Source organism: Plectropomus leopardus, chromosome 14 (genome assembly GCF_026936395.1).
Source record: "Plectropomus leopardus strain MGB_pleo_1.0 chromosome 14, ASM2693639v1, whole genome shotgun sequence".
Taxonomy (NCBI): domain Eukaryota; kingdom Metazoa; phylum Chordata; class Actinopteri; order Perciformes; family Serranidae; genus Plectropomus; species Plectropomus leopardus.
The window spans coordinates 34449601-34471363 of NC_142189.1; the positions used below are offsets into that span (position 1 = coordinate 34449601).

The following is a 21763-nucleotide window of genomic DNA, read 5'->3' on the forward strand; positions in this document are numbered from 1 at the left end:
CAGAGGTAAAGCAGGCATCAGAGGACGTGGCATGCAGGTTCCATCATTTTTTTGGAACCTCCAAAACGGCCTTACAATGCAGAAAAGTGTACAGTGATATGAGGAGGAGGGGTAAACAAAGCTAGGCGCTCAGCATACACATGTAGCCTATATATATATGTTATTTAACAAGATAAGAACCCCACTGAGATCAAGATCTCTTTGAAAACAAAAGCAGAAACAGGAGGAGCCAGCTGATCTCTCAGTGTCCCTGTTGCTGCTGGCATATTTGGGTTAACTGGCATCAGCACATGTAGTTCAGCCTGGCACCTTCCTGCATCCTGTAATGTGCCCTAAGTGTGCATCTTGCTTTCTGAATAATCCGCCCTTTAAATAGCAGGAAGCAGACTAGGCTTTTAACTTCAGACCAGGTTTTATTTGGTCAATGGCGCATTCCCTTTCTGTTGCCTCAAAATAGACCAGGGGCGCACAGATGGGCCCAGGTACATTTGTTATTTAAAGGACATGAAAATGACAACTGCGCCGGTCTGACACTGGCAATGACATTTGCGTTGCGCCGTGTACTGCCTTGCGCCAAGCACAAAATAGAGCCCATTGTTTTTATTCTACTGCATTTCTGTGCATCCTGTGTGCTGCTGCAGCCACCAACATTTTATGCTGCACTTCATAAAAAAAGGAGGAGACAGGAGACAGCAGGAGTCTCAAAGTGGTGTTTACTGTAACCAGCCAGTGGTGTCCAATGGCTGCACCTCAGTGACATCATAGAGAACATAAGCAGCCTGTAGGAGTCAGTTCAAGTATTTAAATAAAGTGACATCACAAACAGTATTACATCTCTACTCCAGAAGCCCCTTCCCCCCTCCTCATTATGGAACAGTACAGATTAAAAATGATTAAATGATGATGATTAAAAATTTTCTCAATTTTGGCTAAATGCTGCTTTTTATTTTGATGATTTTTTTAATACAAACATGAGGGATTCTAAATTAAGCAGACTTGGAATGTGGGAGTTTGATTTTTATTGAAGAAGCTTGTGGGAGAGCCAATAAAAACAGGACAGAATTAAGTAAATGCAGCCATACTGAATAAGCTTCTGCTTCTTTTCGAGTGGCGCTGCTGATGGGAAACTTTCAGGGTTTTATCTAAAGCACTAACTATCACCACCGCCATCCTATGAGTTTTAAAAAGCACTATAGGAATGGAATATAGTCAGGCTGTTTCCTTCTTCATCTCGGCACTTCTTTGATTTGCAGGTGTTCACTTGACTGTGGGTTTCGTGGTCAGTGTCAGCAGCCAGAAATGTGTATTTCGCACTAAATAATGCCTGAAACCTCAAGCAGAATTTCAGAGTTTGTGAACAATATTTCAGGTGTCTGTCCCTCAGTGTATGTCTCTGCTCCCTCTCTGTTCAAAAACAAAATGAGACAAACAAGAGGAGGATGAAGAATTGTAACAGCTTGTATTTGTGCTCTGTTCTCATGCCGAGAAATATCAAGGGAGGAGGCATGTGCTTGAAAACTGACATGGAGGTCACAAAGGTCAAACAGAATACCCCACCCCCAACCCCACCCTCAGACAAAGGAAGTCACTGCCAGTGCCAGTTAGAAACCACAAACAAACAAAAAGAAAAAAAAAATCAAACAAATTGAAAACAGCGTAGTCATAGAAAACTATGTACAACCAATTGAGCAGTAAACAAAACATTGTCTTGTGATTTTGTCGCTAAAAGGTCGTCAAACAACCTTTTGGCCCCCTTCTGTACAATGTGATCCATTTCAACAGTACAAATTCACCAGGTGGATCCTGTCCAATGAGAGGACAGAGAGCTTGTGGCAGCCTGTGAGTTGTATCTCATCCCCCTCCCCCCTGCACCTGATAGAAGAGCAAGATGTCCCGAGGTACTCCCAGTACCCTTTTCACAAAAGGATGCACACAGCCTAGAAGTTAAAAAAGACAAGCTCCTTAGGAAAGACAGTAAGTGCCTACACATGTATTTCAAACCATCCATGAAGAATAATCCATTCCAGAAGAAGAAAAATAGATACAAGTCAGGATTCTCAGTGTGTTTTTCCTGAAAAGCAGAATAAACGTTCTGTCGTTTCTCAGGGACAAAACCCATTCACCCACACCCACCCCAACAGCCAGTCCGCCACCAAATCCAAGTTTGTTACAGCACAGTCATTTTTTTAATTTGTTTATTTTTTTTATTTCATTACACCCAAGGCAGAATAAAAGTTACTAAAACTCAAGACTTTTACAGTTACAGTGACAAAACAGTTTAAGAGACCCACAATTTAAATTGGACTGCAAAATAAAAAATAAAAAACAATCTTTTTTCTAGTTTTGTAAAATGCCCAGGCATTCTCCAATATTACAAATACTGGTATACTTTTACAGTAAACAAGAAAAATGTAATATATATTCATATATATTTATATATATATATATATACTAAAACCCCGTCACCAAAAAAAAAAAGAAAAAAAAGGAAAGAAAAAGAATTTACAAATTGCCACTACGGCATTCAGAGAAACTTTAGAAGCAAACCTGGAAAAAAAATAGTTGTTTGTTTAAAACACACATACACACAAATATTATTTTACCCTTGTACTTGTTTCAATACTGTAAACTTATTTTAAGACAGAGTGCACTAAATCCTTTTTTAGTTCTGCATTTCCTGATTTTGTGGAGTCTCTTCCTTTACTTTTTGTGTGGCTTATGTCCACTCCTGAAAATGTCTGTTGTGGGACAGACTCTTGTCCTTATGAATGGAAGTTGATATATATCTATATATAGGTTTGTGCCTTGATATGTACATATGCAAACATATATACACACACAGACACGCTGATATTGTGCTGGGTACTCCTAAACCTAAACTCAGCATTGTTTCATGTGTACCGATTTAAATATTTCTGTTGAAATGTCAAATTTCAAGTTAAAGTTAACACAAATTTCCTTTTTTTTATGGTTCAATTTGATGCTTCATAAAACGTGTTGCATTTGTCTGAGACATTAAATAGAAAGATCATTATTCAAGGCACACTCATGTCAAATTGAATGGCAGTACAAAAACTGTCCCAAATAAATATATATATTTTGTATTTATTTTTTTTAATTTATAGTGCCAGCATTGGGAAAGCCTAGCCTAACAACCCTGGGCACTTCAGCGTCGGGAGATCCCAAGCCCTAGACCCTATAAGTACCTTTTCTGTCCAGCTCTGTGTGTGTATGTGTGTGTGTGTGTGTTGGACGGAAAAATCATAAAGTGCGGGTCTGTTGTTCAGAGCTCTGAATGTATACATTGACAGCATTAAAATCAGATCAGATTAAAAAAGAAACAAAGTGCCATGATGAAGGTGGATGGGGCCTGATGAAAACTGGGGTTATGATATTTAGAAGAAGGAATGGATGGAGCCAACTGATGCAGCCTGTCTAACTATAAGTCGCACTACTTCAGCACACACTGATATTTATATATATTTCCTCTTCTACACAAAACTGTCCCACAACTAACAGTGAAACTTTGAAGGATTCATATTCCTGGAGAGGGAACTTCATTAATCAGATCACATAATGATAGAATCACTATGACAATGTAAGTCAAATTTACTGTATCACTTTTTAAGAACTTGTAAGATATTTTAGCACAAAAATGCATAGGGATGTTGATTATTATAAATCTCAACAATAAAATCTGAGAATTATGAATTGTCTTCAAAAACCTAGTTAAAGTAGTGCCATCTCTCAGATATGCACATACATTTAACAACTCATTCAGTAATAATTAATTAATGTTATAATTTTAATTTAAATGAAAAGTCTAATCACTTGGAATTAAAGATAAAGATGGGCATTAGCCTGATGTGGTGGTGGGGGTGGTGTGTGTGTGTGTGGGGGGGGGGACTAGACGTAAACTGATAGTGTCAGGTTGAAATGCTGCTGGTAACGATGAAATATAAGGAGCATGAGGGTGCCCGTTAGGCGGGCGAGAAGGGAGATGGATGCATCAAACAAACCCAGACTTTGATGCAGGAGTCCAGTGTTTGATTCCTGTGTGAATGTGATGTTTTTTTCTATACCTTTGCCCCTAATCGTAACCATCCTTGCCAGCTCATGCGTATGTTGACATTCTGGCATTTGTTGCCACGTGCTTTTGTTGTCTTAACATGACCATGTGCAGCGTCATGCCACCGAACAAAAAGAAGGATACCTAAAGCATAATATTTAGATGCAGAAGTCCAATGCAAAGCTGCAATATGGGACAACTTGGGATGAGAACGTGTTGAAATGGGAATGCTTCTGAAAGCAAAGGAATGAATGGGTAAATCAAGAAAAGTAGTATAGTTTACCCTGAGATGCCCCTGTGCTAACTCTTTTGTTTCATTCTTCTATCTATCTGAACGCATACTCATATTGCATGGCTTCATGCTCACATTACTCCAAATAAATAATATAGCCTCAGTCATATGGCTGCATGCAAAATATAATACATGGATGTATGAGTGTTGATAAGATGGGGGGTGGGGGTAGTAAAATGAGGGACGGTTGTCATAGCGTAGTCAGGGCTTGGTACGACATACCAGTCAGCAGCTGCCTTATCTAGAATCTTGTGGCTGGAATGATGTTTTCAGGAGGAGACAGGGTTTTTGAACCTTGGGATCCTCTTTGATTTAATGTCAAATATGACGCTCAGTGCTACATATCCAATTATATTAACATGTTTTAAACTTAGTTCATGCTACAGTGCCAAAGGATTGTTGTCCGCGTATCTTCATCACACAAAATAGACTAATTCTAGCATTCTGAGATAACGCCACTTTCAAATTGAAGACTGAATTCAGCTTGTCTTCAAGAAATCACTTAATAGCTTAATATACAATTTCCTACAAGCAGCGGCCAAAAAAGATTACTCAAAATTGACTTTTGTCTTCTAAAAAAATCTCAGGATATCATGTGGGTTTTTAAAAAACAGAGTAACACAAATTTAAAGTAAAACAAAATTTAAAGAAATGCCTAAATAATAATGTACCTGCACATGCCAAAATACAAAATCCAATAAATACAGAAATTATTGCACAGTTAAAGGCTCCACACATGTTATAACTCAACTGACTGATTGTAAAAAGGAACTCCAAATGAGGCAGTTTAGACAGCTTCAAATGGTGTTAGGATCTCTGTTTTCATTTTTTTTTCTCAGTTGGCAGTTTCTTAAAAACACAAAATTAACCCAAAATTAACATTTCAGAAAAAGAGTATCCAGCTACCCCATTTATTTTTTTTTAAGTCAAAGTGTGGCGCAGAGTATGGAAAAAGAGAATCTGGTTTAGGTTCTCTCTGCTTGTTCAATTTTGACCTCATTGGTCATCAAATGTTCTCCATGCCACTTTTTCATATGTTTTTCCAGAGTGCTGTACACGCTGAAGGGCATTTGGCAAATGTCACAGCGGTAGACCTCCTTACCAAGCTGGCCATGTGTCTTCATGTGGCGTGTGAGCTTGGAGCTCTGGGCACAGGCATAGTTGCACAGCTCACACTTGTAGGGCCTCTCGCCAGTGTGACTGCGCCGGTGCACCGTCAGGTTGCTACAGTTTTTGAACACCTTGCCGCAGTATTCACAGGTGTCACATCTCCTGCCATCCTTGGAGCTGGGCCGGCCTGGACCTCCACCCAGATGAGGAGTGCTGCCTCCGCTGGCGGTGCCGCTGCGGCCCGACAGGCCTCCATCCAGCAGGTCACCCGGAGGCGTTGAGAACCGCAGGCTGCCGTTCTCAGACGAGTGCTCAGAGGAGGTTGCGAAGGGCGATTGTCTGGAGTCAGTGAAGCCTAGGAAAGGGTCTTTGATGAAGTGGCGTGAGGCAGCATAGCCCACGAGCCACTGGGAGTAGACGTTCTCAGAGGGAATGTGGGGCGCTGGGGGAATGTCCAAGTCCTTCTCAATCTTGATGCGCTTGTTTGAGGAGTTGGACAGGCTGGGGCTGGTGATAGGGGTTGGCTTACGGGGAAACAGGCCTGAGAATGAGTCGCCAGAGCCACAGTTCCGGCCATTAATGGTTGTCCTCTCTTCCTGCTGGTTGTGGTCCATCTCCCCAGCCACTGAATCCTCATCCCCAGTGTCCCGCTGGCCATCTGAGCCCCTCTTGGAGAAGGGCATCCTTTTACGATTGTCAACTATCAAATTATTGTACTGCTGTATAGAGTGGAGCCCCCCACCTTCCACCATCTTCTCAAGAGATAGTGATGACTTCTCCTCTGAGGGGGGTTTAGAGCCATTCTCCCTGTTTCGGTAGAACTCAGACTCCATGCTGAAGTTGGATTCTGGTCGACTCTCATTCTCAAGTTCCTCCTCTTCCTCCTCTTCATCTTCTTCCTCATTACCTTCCCCCTGGAAGTCCCCATCGCGATTCTTCATGCCCTCCCCTGTGACATCACTGGTGCCTGGCTCTGGGGAGCTTGTGGTGGACAGTCCATCATCTGAGCGCCCTGTCAGTGATCCAGCCTTGTGCATGTGGGTCTTCATATGGCGCTTGAGCTTACTTGCCTGGGAGCAGGCGTGGTCACACAGCTGGCACTTGTATGGTTTTTCTCCAGTATGGCTGCGCCGATGCACCACCAAGTTGCTCTGGAACTTAAAGGTCTTGCCACAGAACTCACAGGATTTGACCTTATTCTGTGTCTGGGGAGGGGTGGTGCTGTTTGGGGGCATGGGTGGTAGGGGAGGGGTGCTCAGAAAGGGTGATTTGGGCCCGGGCTGGAAGGGGTTGGGGTTCAGCAGTCGGTGCATAGGGTTGGCTCTGCTGGGTGACAGTGGTGGAGTGGTGCTGTTGTTGTTCCCCGCCAATTCACGTAACCGCCTGGAGAAATCCATTGACTGGGACTCCATGGCCATGGGCGTGAGCCGCATCACTCTCTCAAAGGCACTGGGGTGCTGTGAGATGAGGCCCATTTCCTCTGCACTAAGGCGTTCCAGCCTATGGGGGTCCAGGTGGTGACGGGGAGGCGGGCTGACGAATGGAGGTGTGTTGGGAAGGCGGTTCTCCATGAAGCCTGGAGGAGGCTCCCGGAGCAGGGGGCCCGCCATCCTAAGCAGATGGAAGGGGTTGTTGTCCCCAAGAAAGTTGGTGAGAGGGGACTGCGGGATGGAGTCGTTGCCCATAGGTGGAGGCATAGTGATGCGCGGGGTGAGGGCAGTGCTGGAGGGATTGGACTCCAGGTATATGCGAATGCCGTGGGTGTTCTGGGCATGCTGCAGCAGGAACCAGGCACTGGGGAAGGGCTGCTTACATGTGGTACATATATAACTGGAAGGCTCATCCCTGCCACCTGCAACACACACAGAGGGAAATACACTGAATATTTTATTTTACTACTGTCTTAAAACAGCAATGAACAAGCACATCTGAAATGAAAAGCATTTTCAAGTTAAAAATCAAACATTAACTAATTTTTTAAAGATTATTAGGTAAAAGTAAAGTGGACTTCATGCAGCAACACTGCTTTTTAAATTTCAGTTTATTATTTTAACACCTGGATTAACACCAGTTTTCCTGTGCTGCGTTCGGACGTCTTTGATGAGCATTTAAACCTGTAAAATGTGAGAAAATTAGTTTTTTTCTCTTAAAAACACGGGAGAAAAGGTAGTGAGCAACCTAACAAGAAATGTCCTGCACATTGCAAAAAGAAAAGGAAAAAAAAAAACAAGGAAGGACTTAAATTTAGCTGGAGGGATTACAGGATATTATTAAAAATGTCCAGAAAACTATGTTAACATATATATTAGCACTTTAAGGTCTTTTTTTTCTTTTTCTTTTTCTTTTTACTTATTTTTAGGTCATTTTCTTGTAACCTCTTACTAATTTCTTGCCCATTTTTGGGCCATTTCTATTTAAGTTGCCTTCCTCCCATGTTTTTGAAAGAATCAACCAAATTTGCTCAGGTGTCAAAGGGTTAAACTTGGTTAGAAAGGCACTGAGATAAGTGTGCATTCTTTACAGTTGGATATTCTACCTAATATACCTCGGAGCTGGAAAGGCCTTGGCTCATCATGTTGTCATATAAATGCTATGTACTTATCATACTTTTGACAAGCGCATTTTCACAGTCACACTGGATCCACATTTGAAGAGGTGCTTAATCTCTTGCTTAGTACAGAGTGAATCTCCCTCTAAAAACTGCTGAATTATTACAGTGTGTGACAGTGTGAGTTTGTGTGCATCTGGGCTTACACATACAATACACATGATGGCAGGGATGTGTGTGAGTGTGAATGATTTTAAAAAGCTGGGAACCCCTCCAAGCAAAAAGTCTGTAACATTTGCCGAGCTAGAGATGCCAAACACATAGTGGTGAAGATGTTGGATATACAACTTAAAACATTATTTAAGGAAGACTAAACACACACCAGCAAATAAAGATTTCAGCTCTTCTGAGAGTGACATTTTTTAAAAATCAGGCAAGAGCAAGAACATAAATGAGCTAAATAATGTATCAAGAATTTTTTTTATTTTTTTTTATTACCAACATCAAAAAGACAATTGTATTTACATTATGAGCTAGTTCAAATAAACAAGTCACAGACTGCAAAAAATATATTTTTGCCAGAAATCATAATAATCCCTTTAGTAGTCTTTAAAAGTGAAACATGTTTAACTCTTTCCTGGGCAGCAGAGGACAGACATCAACACACACAGAGTTCAGAATGGCAAGTTATTTTCAATCATTTGTAATAAATGAGGTGGAATCACAGAGAAAGACTAACCTAATATCCTCCTAATATCGCTCTGTTTAGTACTTAAACCACTAATAAATGCAATTGCTTTTATGTATTACACACAGATTGTTACTATTCAAAAGGGACTATTCAAAAGGCTGAGGAGCATTCCTACAGGAATTACACACACACACACACACACAGATAATGGTAATTGTGCTCTTGTTCTTGCTCTCGTATTTATTAAATGAAAGCGTGTTGTCTTGACCTAGTACACTAATTTCAGATACTAGGGGAAACATATGCTAATTGTTTCAGTGCTTTGCGTGTGCATGTGTTTACATGGTTGTGGTTATTTCTAGTTGCAGCACACGCACACACACACACACACATGCACATAAATACAGAAATGTATGCTTCATACAAATATTGTTTTCATTGTTACATTTGTTGATGTGTTTATGTCAGAGTGCACGACTATAGGAAGAAAATGTAATTTGGTCTATGCACACATCTAAGTTTCCATGTTTCTTTCCATAAGTGCTAAAAAAAAAATACACTGATATTAAATTCACATATAATGCAAAATACAAATGACCAAATTAATAAAATGTATATTTATTAAATATGTATGTAGTAAATTTAAATCCCACATGTTTGAATTGTAAAACTCCCACCAACGTTTACTACAAAATAAATTCGTTTAAATACATGAGAAAATCCCAATAAATTGCCTATCAAAAAATAATCACCAATCAGTGACATCTAATCTATCTAAAAATCTGAAGAAAAAAAATCCAAAATGTTTCCTTGATAATTCAACACTCTGTAATTCAATAATTTCTCTCTCTCTCTTTCTCTCCCCTCGCATGCTCTCTCCTTCCATGTGTGTGTGTGTGTGTGTGTGTGAGAGAGAGCATGTGTGTGAGTTTGTGTGAGTGTGTTAAGGAGGACAGGCAAGAGGCGGAACAGCTGTTCACCTCCACAGTCCTTTTGAGCCTTTTGACTTAATTATAGTGGACAACACACTCACACACACACACACACACACACACACACACACAATGAAAATAACAGCTCCCTATGCCTCAGCTTTTGTATTCACCTTTCTCTCTATGCTTTCACACACACTCACAACACAACACACAAACAAGCTGTTTTACTGCTGAATCTTGAGACCCTGAACACTTCAAAAAAAAAAAAAAACAGCCCCCTCCTCTTTGCTCCGTCTCTATGTTCACTCGACCCATTGATCCATGAGTAAAAAATGGAGGGAGAGAGAGAGCAGCGTCCCTCCATCCTCGCCTTTCAGCTGAACTTCTTGTCTGCTGACAGAAGTCATCGGGGCCCAACAATTAAGAGCACAGGGGGGTGTGTGAGTGTGAGAGGAACACTGACACAGTGTGTGTTTCTGCATTGAAAAGCCATTTCTCTCCGGCCGCGACGGAAGGAGCGGGTTGTGGTTTTGGTTTGGGGGGTAGTGTGTGTCAAGGTCTGTGTGCGTGTGTGTATGTGTGTATGCGCCCTCCCGGGGGAAGGGAGTCCAACGCAGATGGCAAATAAAGTATGCAGCCCGAGGCGAAAGCACATTATGCTAATTCTAATGTCAGCTGTACTTTAATATACGACTCTATTTAATCACCCCATTATTTCCTATTTCCATATGAAAAAACAGAGAGAGAGAGAGAGAGAGAGAGAGAGAGAGAGAGAGAGCTGCTCATCACTTGATTTGGTAAGATGCAGAGACCCATGTTTTATGGAGTCTGTGTGTCAGTGTGGGTGCACTCGCGCATATATATAACAGGGAACATACTCATCGTTACACAGTCACCAACAGGGAACGGCAAAACTAACAGGGGACATTTTTTAAGTCCCCACTTGGACACGCTCTAAATCATCATAAAATCATGTGTTATGGCCTCTGGTGAAATTTTTCAGATTTTGCCAAGAGGGGACCAAAGTGTGTGTGAGTGTTTATATCCATATTCAGAGCTCTCCCTCCTGGTTGGAGCTGGTATTTGAACGACCCATTCACACACGTCGCTTTTAACACTCCTCTCCCCAGCAGCCTTTCAGACTGCAGATGGGCCGTTAAACAGGCTTTAGTAATGTTAATGTGGGTGACATGAAGGCCACAGAATGTAATGTATCAAATATGATACAAATAGCATGATAGGGTTAATAAAGACACCAGTCTCCTGAAAAGTGATTTGTTATTAGTCTTTGCATTAAAATTCAAGGCTTGGCTTTAGGTGATTTCATAAGTTTTAAGCTCTATACTGTATTAAAATAAAGGGCTACCCAGAAGGCAGGAGAGAAATCAGTATTTTAGAGCCTTAAAAAAAGCAAGAAAACTATAATCCAAGCAGAATAAACCTTTACATAAAATGATCAGCAGTAAGATTTTTTCTTTTTAGGTTTAATTATAGCAAAAATGATGTAACATCAGACCTTGACTAGACCTTTAAAGTTGTTCAGTCCCTAATGCGATACTGAGCCTGACCAGTTTTCACGAGCACTGAATGTCAATCAGTTTTTCAATATACTTCAATATACACTCTCAGTCTGTATGCAGCATAGAAATGTAATTTGTTTGTGGGTGCACATTATAGAAAACATGTCCAAACATAGGATAATGCAACATGAGTCCACTGTTGGCTGGTACATAATGACAATTAGTTCCCTCTTGGATAGCATGGAGTGACGTTCACACTCCACCATGTAAAGAATAAATAAAATGAGATAGATAAGACTTACACAACAAGAATCTCACCTAAATAATTCAAAAATTGTTCCTCAACTATGATTACAATGACTGTGATTATTATAATTATAACTAATATTTTATAACAAACTATAAAGGCTCAGTTTTTAGTGGATGGCTTAACCATCTAACTTGACACTGTTTTACAATCACGGCTTCCCCAGAGGCAAGAAATATTTTAAATCTAAAGAAAGGAGAAATAACAATAACAACAATAATAATAATAATAATAATAAGGGTAGGAAGAAAATGTGGAGAGAAAATACCAGCAAGATCTTTACTAATTTTAATGAATTGCTTAAATTAGTTTATTATCAGAATTTAACTTAACCTTGAGATTAGCTCAATCCTCCAAAAACTCCCTTTGAGTTTTAGATGCACTAGAAGCACTAGATTTCTGTCAATCTTACAATGTACATATGTTTTTTCTCTATAATCACAGGAATGCATTTTATTTGCTGATCTACTCTACAGGCAAAGGGTCCACACTTGTGTAGTATAAAGCAACAGGGTCCACAGTTGGCTGGTACATAATGACACAAGTTACTTGTAAATATATCTAAACTAAATCATGTAATTTTTTTTTGCTTCTAAAAGGATCTGTAAGTATGTATTTTTGTAACTGAATATAAAGGCTCAGCCGTTGTGGATGTCTTTACCATGTTTATAGCTTGACACTGTGTTTAAAAGGAGCTACCCCAGTCCATTCTCATTGTTAACTTTTCAAATACATTCCCTCTGTCAGTGCTTTTGGCATACCTGCATCAATCTGGATCATGGCAGGATGATGTGTGATGAGAACATAGCCGGACAGAGCCAGCGGCATTGTTATTATATGTCAGTAGACAGCCAGACAGCACGAGGCACATCTGCATACATCTTGCGTGGCTAGCATCACTTGAGAATATGTATGGACGTACTCAAAACTTCCATTTAACAGTTTTACAAAGCAAAAAAAATGCCATGCAAGTTTTAGGTTTATTTTTTGAGGATTTAAAGTTTTTTTTTCTATTGGGAAAAAGAAAAATAAAAAAAAAATGTTATTTTTTTTTTAAAAAAAAAGGAATAAAGTTTCATCATCATTGAATGATGCCTTTTCAGAGCCAATATTTGCATAAAATGAAGCAAATAATTTAAAAATAGCTTTGCTGGTCCAAAGTCTTCTTTGTAAAACATCAGAGCCACTCAGAAATACTTAGAGGGCAACTGAGGAACTTGGAGTGGATTAGTTGTGGGCAGACATACAGTGAAAATCAGATTTTAACCGGTTTAAATAGTTAAGAATTCTGTATAGTTGCAGTGATTTGACAAAATTGCAGGGTCTCCCAGAATTCACAGGGAATCAGCTGAATTTGGCATTTATTGTTATGGTTGAAATCCAATGTATGTGTGCCCATCTATAGAATCCATTTTATTTGTAGCTCCACATTACAGAAAAGAGTTCCACGCTTGTGTTGTATAAAGTGACATGAGTCCACTGTTGGCTGGTATATAATGACACAAGTTCCATCTTAGATATATAGTATGAGTGACATTCCCATTTCAACATGGATAAATGACAAAGAATAGGAAAAAAAGTTAGATGCATTATTGTTCAAGAAAATAATCTTACAAAATGTAATAATAAAATTATTTATTTTTTAGGAAATTGGAGATAGAAATATCATTTTAGTTTTTTAGGTACATTGCTTTTTGAATCGTGCACCTGAATAAGTTTTTTGAGTTGCTGTTTAAGAGTGTGCTCCTTTTTTACCTTGTGTTGAAAACATTGACAACCATCATGATATAAATGACTAGAGCAATCTTTAATGGTATTTATAATATGGGAGGTTTTGTGAGCAATCAGTTTGTCTCAGTTACAGGGATAAGTCAGTTAGAGGAATGATTAACCTCTGAAACCCTCTGTTCAACTGCTGAGATGAACTATTTCAAATTCTATAGGTTTTGGCTGTACTTTTGGCTGTACTTTAACTTTAAATTCTAAAAAGGAAGAGTCAGTCCACACTTTTAATCCCCTCTTGGCCTGTACAAAATGACACTTCTTGTTTTGTTTTGTTTTGTTTTGTTTTTATATTTTCTCCAATGTTTTAAATTAATCTTAAATCTGCATTAGACAGACAAAATTGTATATACACATTACTAGGTCTCAAGAAAACCAAAACAACTACAACTACTAAAACAACTAAAGAAATATAAAACAGCCAACAATACAAAAACTGCAGAACTATGATCAAAATAGGATTCACTTTCAAGTAAAATAAAAAAAAATAACAGCTGAGAGATTTGGATTGGATTGTCTGCTGTGTCACGACCTTTAAAGTCTTCTGTTGTAGGAGAGGGAACTGAGAGTTTTTAAATGGGTGTACTGGCATGCAAAATTACCAGCACATTTATGGATTGTGTCTTTAACAGAGGCTGACTACTCATTTTGTATTGGATTAAATGATTTGCCATCTCTCTGTGTGCATGCTGCAGTGTCCAGAGGGACTTATTATTATTCAACACAGTTTTGGTTTATGTAAGAAGAATTTCAAATTCCTTAAAGGGTTTTAGTTTATGATGTAAGCATTAAACAATCCTCCACATTGACTGAGTGGAGTGTCCAGCACCCATGTGCCTTTAAGGTTGCCTCTGAGAAATGAGTGACTTGGAGAGGGTGAGGGGTCAGCGTGTGCAGCTCTGTGCCAGGCCTTGATTCTCTGCAGTGTGGGGGTTGGTTTCTTTGTTGTTGTGATGGTCAATAGGCCATTCCACATTAAGCTTCAGAGATGCTAATTTATATTAGCTAGAATGTTACATCCAACTCTGACTGCCTGAGACATGGGTCTGTCCCCTGTCCTGGGTTAAGCAAGTGGCACACAGTGCTTATTTAGCTAGTACAACATCTCTGGATTATTGGGAAGAACATCCTAAAAGTTTACAGATTGGGCATATAATTCTCCTCAAATTCCACTAGCTTGAATACTGATACAAAAGTAGTACTTTTTTTACTGGATAGTTAAATATTTGAACATATTTAATCACCTATAATTACATGAATTTCATGATTGTTACATAGTTTATTTGTGCCAAGTTAACATTTAATTGTTCTAATCATAATAAAAGGTTTGGTTTCAACTATAGGAGTAAAACAAAACTAAAGAGTAAGAGTGATCGTCTGATCATCATGTTAAACATATTCAGGAAACAGAAATAAAATGTCAGGAATGCAACATTGAGCCAAAAGAAAAACATGGTGGATTATTGTAGTTTTTGTAACATAGGTTTTGTTATTGATCTGTAATGTTGAATTTATGTAGTCCATTTTTCACCTCCTGAACCCTTTTCATTTGAGCTGCAGTGATATAAATTTAAAAGGTTTGGTCATAAATCAGTTTGAACTTATATATGAAAATAAATAGTTTTCTAACCTATAAAACATTTAATGGGGAGGCAAGCGTGTATGCATGCTTAACACAAGCGCTGAGAAACAAAAGCATTTTTTAAGTGACTGTAAGATTTAAAACAGCAAATGCAACTTTAAAATGGCCTCCCAAATAATATGTCAAGATCCACTACATGGTATTTTTTAACAGTTTAACAATATACCATCAGTAGTGTATCAGTGTATCAGCGTACCATCAGTAGTTGCAATTTATTTATTAGTTATCAAGTAGTATTGACAAAAGTGAAATTAACAGTCTGTTAACAGCCAGCTTAGGAAAGATGACACTGACATGTAAAATTACCAGCACATTTATGGAGCGAAATGCATCCCTAAAGGAGGTTAAATATTCATTTGTTTGTGAAAAATGTTGTTCATCTCTCTAAGATGTTAAACATTTGATTCAGTGGTGCTCTGCATTATTAAGTAAGCAATCACATGGTGTTATAGATATATTGTTAGATTTATGAGCCTTCAGTTGATGAAGCTGACAAAAATATGTAATTTCCTCTACACTGAAGAGGTGGAGTGACCAGCACCCATATGATTCTCAGATCCTAACTTTGAATGTTGAACAGTGGAGACTGCTGCCACTGAGAAGTGAGTGACCTGCAGTGAGTGAGGGGTTTGACTCTGTGCAAGTGAGTCTGTGAAAATCTGTCAGGCCTTGATTCCCTGCAGTGCGGGGGATGGTTTCTTCTAGCTGACGATGGTCGTTAGCACATGACACATTGAGCTAAAGGTGTTGCTAACTTCTCATATCCAAGATGCTGTATCTGATTTAGACTGACTGAAACGTGGCTTATTCCCCATCCTGGGTTTAACAAGTAGCACACACTGCTTATCTTGGTTAGTACAACATCCCTGGATTATTGGGAAGAACACCCTGAAATTATGCAGATGAGGCATACAATTCTCCACTTTAATTCCCATTTTAAATACTGGTTGTTTTTTTCAAAACTTGTACTATTATGGATATTTATGTAGTTGAACATATTCAGTTACCTAATGATTACATCTGTTATTTCATGACATACCATTTTGATGTTGCACAGGTTATTGCCTCAAGTTTACATTTCATTATTCTAATTATAATAAAAGGTTCTGTTTTAACTAAAGAGGTAAAAAAAATACTACAGAATTAGATACTCTGTAAAGCATCTACAAACATTATTTAGATAGTTAAAATGTTGTCAATGGTCATTGATTGTATGGAGTAAAACTAATTTGGCCCTTTTAAATGTTTTATAGGTGAGCTACATAAAGAGTACATATATGTGTCCTGATTGTGTGATTATCATTTTAAACACATATATGAACAGAAAGTCAATGTTGACATGCAACTTTGAGCCAAAGATAAATGTAGTGGAGTTATTGTTGTTTTGCAACTTTTGTAACCTATTAAAAATTTAATGAAGGGCAAAACATGTATGTATACCTTACAAAGTGCTTAGAAAGACATTATTTATTAAGTGACTCAAAAGATTTAAATAGCAACTGCAACTTTATAATGGTCTTCCAAATAGTATTTCAAGATCTGCTACATGGTATTTGTTAACAGTTTAACAGTTTATTACCATTAGCAGTTTTAACTATAGAAACCATCAAACAATGTTTATAAACAGTTTCAAACCAACTATTAATAGTTAACAAAGTGTTATAAATATTTGGTCTATATCTATCAAGAGATATTTATATTGTATAATTTACTTTTTTTGTTTTTACAAAGGTTTACAAATTAGTTGGAAACCATTAATACTTAGTTTATGTATTTATACAAGACTGTATAAGTCTTGGTATTTGACTAATAAAATAACAATCTATAACATTACTTATAATGGGTAAAAGTTAATTAGTTATCATTTCTTCATTGGTTATCAAGGAGTATTGACAAAAGTATAATTAACAGTCAGTTAACAAATTATTAATGATGCCTATAATACAGTATTGCCAGCTTCAGAAAGATGATACCGACACGTAAAAATTACCACATTTATGGAGTAAGATGCATCCTAAAAGAGGCTGAGTATTCATATGTGTGAAAAAAATGTTATTCATCTCTGTATGATCTATGTACATTTGATTCAATGGCTTTGTGCATTCTTTGAAAGCAATCTGTCTTTATTACATTCACACAGTTTTATAGATATATTTTATATTTACTTGGCCTTCAGTTGATGAAGTGGACAAAAATATGTAATTTCTTCTACACTGAAGAGGTGGGTGACCAGCACCCATATGATTCTCAGATCCTAACTTTGGAGTGTTGAACAGTGGAGACTGCTGCCACTGAGAAGTGAGTGACCTGCAGTGGGTGAGGGTTTGATTCTCTGCAAGTCAGCCTGTGAAAATCTGTCAGGCCTTGATTCCCTGCAGTCACGGGGGATGGTTTCTTCTAGCTGGCGATGAATTCGTTTAGTCGTGAGGACATTACACATTGGGCTTCAGGGTTGCTTACTTCTCATATCCTAGATGTTGTATCTGACTGAAACATGGCTTTTCCTCTTTCCTGTGTTAAACAAGTGGATGTTGGGTAAGATAATGTTAAACTGTAAAAGAGTAGAAATACAAGCAGAATTCCACATTTTATGCGTCAATTGCACAATTGACTACAAGCTATTCAAAAAAGGAGTTAAACATGTTTTTCACGTGAAGAAACATCTGCTGGGAAGTGACATAATAACCACATGTATGTAATATCACTGAAATAATTGAAAGGTAATTATTTATTAGTGGCCCTCTAAAGCAGTAGGGCATCTTGGCTCTCAGTGGCTCTGTTTGTCTGAATTTTAGCATAATGGCCATCAGAAACACATTAACATTAGTTAAACTTTAGAAGTGCTAAGAGTTGTTTCAGTTGACAACACTGGAATGTAAAGACCTGTAAAGCTGAGTGTCAATGCAACCAAGCTTATTTTAGCAATCTCACATGCCTTCATGCACACTCTCTGTGCCGCTTAGTGACAATGCTGTATACCAGCCCTGTATTTGCCAACTAATTTACAACTCTATGTGTTACCAACTATAGTTATCAAAAACAACCAAAAATAGATATAACAATAATAAAAACTTAGTTCTGGGTTGCACAAACCTCTTTGAATGGGGTCAACAGAAGATAACTAGTGAAGGCCCATTCATAGATGTGTATCCTGCTGTGATGGTTTTGAGATGAGGTGTTGGTGGCTCATCACCATTTCAATGCCATCAAAACACTAACATACCAGTTAAACTTTAAGTGCTAAAGAAAGGTTTTTAGTTCACAATACTGGAATTTAAAGTCCTGTAAAGCTGAGTGTCATTGTGAACTTATAGTATTATATATTATTTATTATGTGCCTTTCACTTCATGCACACTCTTTGTGCACTGTGACAATGCTGCATGCCAGTGTGTGTAGTATATGTTATAGACTGTAGTCATTAAAAACAAACATCTTTGAATGGGGTCTAGATTAGATAATGCTAAAATACACTTACAAACACAGGTGTTTCATCCATCACTAAAAAACTATTCATTTTTGAACACAATGGAACACATTACAAAACAAGATATTTGGTGTTCAAATCCATTACCTATCATAATAGCATGAAAAGGAGCCTTGAGAAATACATAAAAGAGACAAGGCTAAAACGGCCATGACCTTTGACCCATAAAGCTGCACTGCATTAAATACCAACATGACTGAAAGGATATCACAAAAATGAGCTCGGGGACACTAAAACCACTGACAGTGGACACAGTTTATCACTGTATCTATAAATGCAAATTAAAGACTTAACTATGCAAAGTGAAAGCCAGATATCAGCAAAATCCAGAAACACTGCCAACTTCCCACGGACCTGAGCTCATCTGTCACGTCACAGTGAATATAAGTTATAAGTTATAATTGTGTTCACATTATAGCCTTTATTTCAAAAAGCTACAATGGCAACATTTCTGGTGCCAATTTACTAAACAATGAAGCTTTACTGAATAGATACATTTTTTGTATTAGATATTTTTCTCTTTACAAAATGCACCTTTCTATTTCTTTTCATTAATCTATGGTGGAGTGTGAATATCACTCTGTCCTATCAAAAGGAACTTGTGTCATTATGTACCAGCCAACTTGGGACCACCGTCGCTTTTATTCTATATGTGTGGCCCTTTTTTTCTGTAATGTTGATCAACAAAGAAAATGCATTCTTATGCATATAAATTGAAAGCAACACATACATTGTAAAAAGAGATCCTGTGCTTGTAATAACTCTTAATGGGAATTTCCAGTAAAAAGTCTGATAATAAATCTATTTTATGATTAATCAGCAAATACTGTTGCTGACCTTTATATCGTTTTGGTCCTTTCGCAGGAAACCCTTCATTGTAAAGGTGAACATCTAAAGTAGGAATTCCAGTATGTTTTTTCCATGGCCAAGGATCAGCCAGTATGTGATATCTCTGATCTAGACACTAGAGAAAGAAGTCTCAGACTTGTAATGTCATGAAGTATAAAGTCTGGAGCTGCTCCTTCTGCTCATCGAGAGCCTAATTTTGGGGACCAACAGAATGTTTGTTATCCCTTAAACCCAAATGAACTTTATTATATTGGTGTTGTCAGTTCTGTAACAGAAAATGTTCCCATATACTTATAACATTGTTCTGGCTGTTCTCAGTGTCATCTAGAAAATCTTTCACAATTTCATGTCAATGAACAACTCTACACTTTATATCACATGACATCACAAGCACTCCAGTTTTTGGATATAGGGGCAGGTTGCCCATGTTTACTAATATTTTAGACTGCCTTAGATCATAGAAATAATATGTATGTATTTTAGAATGGGCATAATTTCCCATTAATGCAGTATCAAGCCATAAAAGGTTAAGCCAGCCACTAAAGTTGAGCCTTTATATTCTGTTACACAAACATACTAACAAATCATATTTGAAGAAGAAATGTAACATTATTCAGATGATTTTTTTTCACAAGTATTATTAAATATGTTTGTATGTGCTTTACATGGTTGAGTGTGAATGTCACTCCGTGCTATCTAAGAAGGAACTTGTGACATTATGTACCAGCCAACAGTGGACTCATGTCATTATATCCTACTCAAAGGGTGGACCTTCTTCTGTAATGTGCACCAACAAACAAGTTGCATTTCTTTAAGTACAGACTGAGAACACAAGTATATTGAAAACTTGATTGACATTCACTACTTGTGAAAACTGGTCAGGTAAGTATTTTGAAATTGAACAATTTTAAAAGGTCAAGTCAAAGTTTGATGTTACATAATTTTAATTTAAAACTCCTTTTTAGTTTTCTTACAAAAGGAAATGGAGTTAATGGACATTTTTTTTCTTTTTAGAGTGCAAAGTTCAAAGAGTACAAACAGAAGTTGACTTATGAAGGCCCATTCATAGATGTGTATCCTGTTGTGATGGTTTTTGAGATGAGTTGTTGGTGGCTCATCACACCATTTCAATGCCCATCAAAACACTAACATACCAGTTAAACTTTAAGTGCTAAAGAAAGTTTCAGTTTACAATACTGGAATGTAAAGTCCTGTAAAGCTGAGTGTCATTGTGAACTTATCGTAACATTTATTATGTGCCTTTCACTTCACGCACACTCTCTGTGCACTGTGACAATGCTGCATGCCAGTGTGTGTAGTATGTGTTACAGACTGTAGTCATTAAAAAAAAACAAACATCTTTGAATGGGGTCTAGATTAGATAATGCTAAAATACACTAACAAACACAGGTGTTTCATCCATCACTGAAAAACTATGTGAACACAAAGGAATACATTACAAAACAAGATATTTGCTGTTCAAATCCATTAACTATCTGCCATAATAGCATGAAAAGATTTGAGAACCTTGAGAAATCTCTGCATAAAAAGGGACAAGGCTAAAAACCAAAATGAATGGCCATGACCTTTGACCCATAAAAGCTGCACTGCATTAAATACCAACATGATATCACAAAATGAGCTTGGGGACACTGAAAACCACTGACAGTGAACACAGTTCATCACTGCATCTATAAATGCAATTTAAGACTCTACTATGCTAAGTGAAAGCCAGATTCAACAAAATCCAGAAACACCACTGACTTCTCTGGACCTGAGCTCATCTGTCATGTCACAGTTTGATTTCTTTCTTTTGGAAGCAAACAGCTTTTAAGGATTAGTCACAGACTTGTGTTAAATCATTTTATAGTGATTAACTAATTAAAATAAATATATTATTTATTAAAATAAGTAATTATATTGCTGATCATTTTATGTATAATGTTACTCGTTTATAGATTTATTTTTCTGAATTTTTGGTGATACATTGGTAGTTACAATTGGTCTGGTCTAAATATACATATATATATATATATATATATATATATATATATATATATATATATATATATATATATACATATATAAAACAAAGACAACAATAAAGTTATTAACAGTAAATAGTAAGATAAAACTGAATTCACAGGATTATGGGAGCCTTCTTTAAAAGATATACTTTGCTTTGGCAAGTATTATTTCTGTAATATTTATTATCACAAAAAATGTTGATATATTGCAAGCAATAAAGTTTACATACCCATTTTTAAAGATACAAATGAAGTTTTAGTGAAAAAGAAGCACTCTATAGGTGAGAGAACCAGGATAAACCAGTTTGACTGCAGTATATGGATGTCCCCCCTTTGATAGGCAGACGTCGCTCAAGGCTTCAGGTCCCCTCTTGGCAATTTCTTTAAAAAATTGTAAAAATCACATTTGCAGTAATATTGTGAAAGAAGACCTCAAAAGTAAATGTTCAATTCTAGTTTTGTATTTTTAAAATGACTGCTAATAAAGGTTCCCTCTTGGATAGTAC

The 21763-nt window shown here is 37.5% G+C and overlaps 1 protein-coding gene across 1 annotated transcript in view; it reads right to left on the minus strand.

Moving 5' to 3' along the window:
* Positions 1-695: 695 nt before the first annotated feature.
* Positions 696-21763, minus strand: part of bcl11ba (BCL11 transcription factor B a) — a 67847-nt gene continuing 46779 nt past the window's right edge. Inside the window, exon 3 of the mRNA XM_042500610.2 lies at positions 696-7323. Coding sequence (XP_042356544.1) covers positions 5327-7323 — 1997 coding nt within the window. The 3' untranslated portion in view covers positions 696-5326. The remainder of the gene's footprint in view (positions 7324-21763) is intronic.